Source organism: Astyanax mexicanus, chromosome 16, assembly GCF_023375975.1.
Source record: "Astyanax mexicanus isolate ESR-SI-001 chromosome 16, AstMex3_surface, whole genome shotgun sequence".
Classification (NCBI taxonomy): Eukaryota; Metazoa; Chordata; class Actinopteri; order Characiformes; family Acestrorhamphidae; genus Astyanax; species Astyanax mexicanus.
Genome location: NC_064423.1, coordinates 28,978,854 through 28,985,414, shown reverse-complemented (window position 1 = coordinate 28,985,414; position 6,561 = coordinate 28,978,854). Strand labels below are relative to the sequence as shown.

Sequence of the window (6,561 nt, the reverse complement as noted above, 5' to 3'; positions counted from 1 at the left end):
TTATTGCAAATTTTATAACAAGAATATTTGTAGAACTGTAAGGTTTTCATTTTTTATGAACTTCCTAGTGTTTATGTTACAGTCCAGCACTTCAGGTCAGGGTACATTTGTGTCTTGTATCTTGAGGAAAAACAGTAGAGAGTAGTAGAACTTTAATTTCAAATCAGTTAATTATATACTAATGTTGAAATTACTACGTACAGATAAAATATAATATACAAAACATAAGGAGGACTTGACTGGGTTAATGTGCTGCACTTAAAAAGTTTGCTCTATAAATAAATTCACATTCTCAGACACACCATTCAATTCAAACGATCATTCACTATGGAATAATGAAATAACTTCAGACAGAGCAAAAAAGAGCAGGTTTTATCTTTAATATTCCATATAAAGCAGGTTCAGGCTCTGATGGTAAGGAGGGCTATCTGAGCCCAGCTGATATCATCCATTAGGAGTTTTGTTTCTGTAACAGAATTCAATCTAGCCCTGATTTCCCTCCCTCTTTATAACTCAGACACTCTCTGTCCAGCACACCTGATTCACTCAATCAACTAATCAGCTCAGGACTTATTTAATCAGCTGTGTCACGCTTGGTCACGCTCTAGAACTGATTAAGACAAGGGAGAGCGCTGAGAAATGGATTGGGACATTGTATTCCAAATCACGAGAGATGAGGTACACTTATTCGATTTGTCCCACAGTGAGGAGCGAGGAGTCTGAAACACTTTTCCGTGAGGAGTCCAGTTCTTTGGCAAGCTGCCAGCTTTACACATGCATGATGAAGCGCTTGACCTGTTTCAGGTATTCCGGACTGAGATAATCCTGAAGCTCATCCTTTCTCACCCACGCATAAGAGTCCTTCGGGAGCGGCAAGGGGCTGCTGCCGCTGGACAGCACTGCTTTGAAGAAAAACACTTTAGCTCCCACGCTGCTCTCCGTCTGAATGTTTTTAGGGAATTTGTATTTGTAAAATCCGCAAGGGGCATTGCCCAAAAACCTTCCCTTCAACTCTGCACCTACAGCAGAATAATAAAAAATAAGGGTTTAAGGTTATTGTTTCATGCCAACACTGAACATGTAAATAAAAAAAATGTGTACAAAATAAATGGATAAAACATATTACATTAGACAATACATGTATGATTGCTCTGCTCTAAAAATGTTTTTTTTATATATATATATTAAATACACACATTAACACTTATTTAAATACAAGCATTGCATGTAGGGCTTTGCATTGGCAAAAGCCATTACAATACAGGGGTTAAAATTACATATTTGGATAAATATTTTTAAATATCGCAAGAAAGACAAAATTATTTTTTTTTTAAATCTAATTTTAGTAAACTGCCATAGTATAAATAGTTATTTTTTTTCTTTTTAGATTTTATAAATGATTATCCATCATGTGACCTAATAATTAAAAAGTAATATGACAAGCTGATTGGAGAGAAAATTTATTTTAGATCCATTGCTTGAAACTCTTCTATCTAGCAGTAACGCTGCACAATCTCTGCTGCAAATGACTGTTTATTCCATAATAAGTGATTAGTATAATCTATAGTACCTGAAATGTTAATCATTACACAACATGCAAGCTGAGCAGATGTTATTTCCAAATCCTTGGAATAAATAAATAAGCTCCTGTTTTGTAACCAAAGCACTTTAAATAAATAAACAATTGTGACTCAAATTAAATTTTTTTTTTTAAGTCCAAGTTAAACAAAGAACAACAAATATATGTATAACTTATGATTGAATTCCCAATATGGTAGTTGTGTTTTAACCCAACTTTATATTTCAATACATTCAGTACTATATATATGAGGTGAATAACTGTAATATGGCATAATCTAAATATCTTGCGACTAATTTTCTTTATGTATTTGTTGCATCATGTAACTGAAAGACTCAATTTAAAGCAAGATCTAGATCAGCTGAACTGGATAAAGGTTTAAACTCGTATATTCTATATATTCATTATATTTTAAGTGTAAATGATGCAATAAAAACTGACTGTAGGTTTAGAGAACAGGATATACAACAGTATGCAGTACACACTGAGTAGACACAGCAGATTTTACAGAATCAGTGTGTAAGTGTGTCAGTGTTTTATGACAATATATATAAAAAGTAATCTACCTTCAGAACTAATAATCATATTAAACCTCGCAATTTAAACCAAAGATTGACGTCAACTGCCTTTAAAATAGTTTAAATTGTGTGAACTTTATAAACAGTCCAACAAAAATGAATGAAATAAAATTTACACATTTCTGTTATGATAGTACCAAATGTAGAATATACAGTATACAAGAAAGGGTAGTGAAAGAAAGGAAAAGAAAGAGAAACAGAAGATGGGGTGGGGTACCTGGCAGACTGGTGAGGGCACGCTCTGCTGTCTGCCTCAGTGTCTCTCCTGCTTCCCACGGCTGCTGAGGCAGGAGCCAGAGCTTCTGACTGCCAACATCCTGCTTCACCAGTAGCACCAAGCTGTTTCCCAGGCAGCGCTCCGACGAGCTCACATCTGTGGTGTCAGAAGCTACGAAATGTTGGGAGATCACTGACTCAGTATGAGGCACTTAGCAGGTTCGGGTAGCTTGCTGTCGTGCATGCTAATATTTACTGGCTAAATGGTTTCAGTGTGGGAGGACTAAGCAACTTGTTGAACTTTTTGACTGAAAAGTTTTAGGCAGAACGGCTGTCGACACAAATACAAACTGGTTAAGGAATGGTTTGGCCTGAACTAACTTTATAGTCGAATAACTTTGAGGCCTGGTGTGCAGTTTTAGAAAATTGAAGGTAACAACATATACACAACAGTTGGTCTCAAACTCTACATGGGTGTTACAGTAGAAACTTTTAGAGTGTTATTACTGGTGTTTGGGTTGTTAAATGCATTTTGGAGAGGAAGATGTGCTTACACTGCCATAATATGTGTCTCAAGCTCATCTCAACCCACCCAAGTGATTTGATATGTATTGTTTTTGTTTTAAATGGTGTCTTGACTGTGTTTACAGTTGCATTTTTATGTAGTTTGATCAGGTACAGATAAAATTCTGATTCTAGACACATAAGACCAGGTGTAAACAGGGTCTATGTGACATAATTTATACAATGCTAAAGGATGCTTTAGTCTCAAGGGCATATCTAAACAACAAAATTCAGACAGGTTTTGGTGGATTGGTGGTTACCCAAAACATGTTGTACATGAAGAATATGAACCTGATTTACCACTAAGCCCAGATCAGCAAAGACATGTTTGTTATCCAATTCTGAATACATGTCAAAGACCCAATGATATTTCTCTCAATAAATGTTGTCAATTATTGTTCATCATCCCCCTACCTCAATAAAAACATTACACACTTTCACTGTTCCAGCTGATGCTTCAGAACCTCATTTTTTTCTCTACTGCTACATCACACAAAAAAAGCAAAGAGTAAAAAAAAGCCAGCATATACTGTATACAGCTTAAAAAACACCCATGTTAGAAAACATGCATGTAATAATAAAGCCAAAAAAGCAAAACAAGGTATGCCTGTAGGGGGTTTAAATCAGTGTTTTGTTAACCCTAGTCCTGGAGGCACCATGCCGTGCACATTTTACTGGTTTTATCAGCCCCACTTCAACTCTGAAAGGAATAATTCACTGTTAGTTAAATCAGGTGTGCTGGGATAGAAAATAAATGTTCAGGACAGAATGCCCCCAGGACCAAGGTTGAGAAACACAGATTTAAAGAAAGATATGACATAGCTATAAGCATTGTAGAGAAACCTGGTGCCAAACTTTTATACTCTTAGCTCAATAGATATCATAATTTCTTTTTTTATATAATATTTATTGCACCAATGCTTTAATATTTTTTCCACCTTGAGTGTTTTTGCAAAGTATGCATGTACGTACTCAACCCTGGCTTACACGGCAGTACGTATGAGCCCTGCTGACTGTATCTGAGAAGCTCAGTAGTCTAATTCATGTATGTAGTGAAATACTATTAAAATGAAGATTTTAGTTAAATAAATTTCCAAAAATATTTAGGGGTAAAAAAAATTGATTAGAGGTTATAAATGTAATCAGACAGTGAAACATGGCTAATCGACTGCATCTGTGGCAAGTACTAAATTATGCTAATTAGATTCCTTCCTAAACTACTCCTTTAGCATTGTCGTTCTGAAATGATTATTTACTGTTTTATCAGTACACTAAATATGGCTAATTACTCCTCACCGTCTGTCCTTGACGCAGGTTGGAACTGCTTCAGTTTCTGCTCCCATGCATCCTCCAGATCTTGTGCTGTGACGATCTCTTGGCCTCCGTAATCCTCCTCTTCATCAGAGTCATAATCAGCCTCCTGTTTACGGCTCATGCGCTCAGCATCGTCCAGAAGCCGGAGCTCGTGGTCTGACATCAGGCTTTTCTCCAGCTCTATCTACAACAAACATCAAGGTTACAGTGTTCAATACAAGTCATTCATATATTTTACATCACTCAGAACAGAGATGAGAAAAGAGTCTCGCTTTAACCTCAAGAAAATGGGATTGTTAATTAGCTTGTGTTTACTGTGCATTTACATTTGTATGTAAAATTGGTTGAAAGTTGCATCAACCAAACTTACATACAAATATAAGACACACATGCTACTGCATCACTGCTATAGGAGGTATGCAGGCTTTAATCATATTTAGTGATTGTTACATTTTTCTAGGTTGAAAAATAAAATTCTGAGTTTTTTTAAGTATTTAGAAACATTATATTCTACTTAGGTGTATCATTGTGAAACATAATCTTTACATAACTTTGTAGTCAGGTACACTTTATGCATAGGTTCCTAATTACTTCATGTTGCAATAGAGAGATCTTATTATAATTTGAGATTATAATCTGAAATTACACGCACAATCTTTTAAGACATTATTTAAACTTGTCAGACGTTTTTTATATATTTAAATACAACTTTTAAATTCTTTGCTAAATGGACAAATAAACATTTTTCAAAATAAACTGCTATAAAGAGATCTTGATAAAGTATAAAGTTGGAAGTGGAGACCACAGCATACAAATTATTTATTTATGGTTATTTTTAAAAGGACTATTTTTTAACAGGTTATTGCTCTCTAGTATCACCTATACAGAAGAATAAATAATAGTCAATCAAACATCAGTTATAAATATTAGTTTAAACTAAACACTGTCTTATGTTGCTATTATTTTTAAATTGTGTTCAGCCAATAACTGCCAATACCATTGTCTGACATGACCATATATCCACTAAATGTATTTTTAAGCAAGTTTTTTAAAGGCATTTAGACATACTTAGATATTGGTGCTGGAAAATAATTAACTGTTTTACTTTTACAGAGGTTTAGATTTGTCTGGCATTTTGAGTTACTCAATTGTGTTTTTTGAGCCCAGAAGGGAAGAATCAACTTTATTAGTTAAGCTCATTTATAACTTTACAGAGATAAACACTTCCACTATAATAATCATAATAACCCAGTCTGACATAGTTTTAGATTATGTATTTGATTAATGTTTATAGCAATAGCCTACAATTCCTGCACTTATGCATCCTGTATAGTAGATTCAGTTTATCAGTTCCTTAATACTTTGAGGAAGAACTGGCAACCCTCTCTCTACTTCAGGAGGTCATTCATCATCACTACTGCTCTACTAGTAAACTACTGGTAGCTATTAATTGTTATCATGATCTGTTGGACGATTGACAGTATGAACGTACGACCATGTACAAATTCAGCAGCACATATCTAGTTATCTGGTTGATTCTGCAGTGTCTGCTGCTGCAGAGCATCTCAGAACATTAGCTATATTTTCTAACCTACCTGATGCATCATGTCCATGAACTGCTCCTCAATGGGGCTCCTGTCCTGAGAGATGACCGGCAGCCTCTGCAGACACACAGCTCCGTGCAGAACCCAGGGAGACGCAGCTTTAGCCGGGCTGAGCTTCTGGGCCGCTCGGAGCTGCGGAGAACTGCAGGAGACATTCCGTACAGACCCGCAGATCTTCACAGATCCAGAGATCTTCAGCCACAGAGGTCGACTAGCAATCCTCCAGCAGGGCGCCGCCATCCTGGCCTCACACGTGTTTCCCACAATGCAGCGCGCTGGAGTGAGAGAGAAATGGGAGAGACCATTCTCTAGAGCAGTAGGGGGGTGTTGTAATATAGATGTGTGTGAAAACTGTGAACACTGGCCCAATCCCATTTCTCTTTTGTTCCCTATCACTTGTTTTACAGAGTAACCCTGGAAGAGGTGAAATCCTCACATTTAATAATTGGGACAGCCCATAACCATCTGATACAGATATAAAGTAAGCTTTAGCTTAGTTGGCAGTGGAGTGCTAAAGTAAAACAATAACATTTCAGTCAAACATCAGTCTCAAGAAACAAACATTATCTTGTAAGTTCGTGGAAATTGGAGGTGGATGAGATCAGGGAGCTCCTTCACCCAATCTGTCCACTGCTCTCTCAGAGACTGAGGTTCGATTGGATCATCCCATCCGATGTCTTGCTTCCAGATATCCTGGATGATGACC

General features: G+C 36.4%; 1 protein-coding gene across 1 annotated transcript; it reads right to left on the bottom strand.

Annotated features, from left to right (window-relative positions):
- Positions 1-365: 365 nt before the first annotated feature.
- mrpl46 (mitochondrial ribosomal protein L46) lies at positions 366-6,129 on the bottom strand. Its single transcript, XM_007246150.4, has 4 exons — positions 5,847-6,129; positions 4,234-4,435; positions 2,375-2,545; positions 366-1,019 (listed from the first exon to the last, which is right to left on the bottom strand). Exons 1-4 carry the CDS (start codon positions 6,093-6,095, stop codon positions 769-771), a joined length of 873 nt encoding a protein of 290 aa, XP_007246212.2. The 5' UTR covers positions 6,096-6,129; the 3' UTR covers positions 366-768.
- Positions 6,130-6,561: the final 432 nt, after the last annotated feature.

Coding starts and splice junctions, on each gene's coding strand:
- mrpl46 (XM_007246150.4), bottom strand. CDS start 6,095: ATGGCGGCGCCCTGCTGGAGGATTGCTAGTCGACCTCTGTGGCTGAAG. Junction 4,436..5,846: donor TCATGGACATGATGCATCAG/GTAGGTTAGAAA, acceptor TGTTTGTTGTAG/ATAGAGCTGGAGAAAAGCCT. Junction 1,020..2,374: donor TGCCCTCACCAGTCTGCCAG/GTACCCCACCCC, acceptor ATTCTGCTGTAG/GTGCAGAGTTGAAGGGAAGG.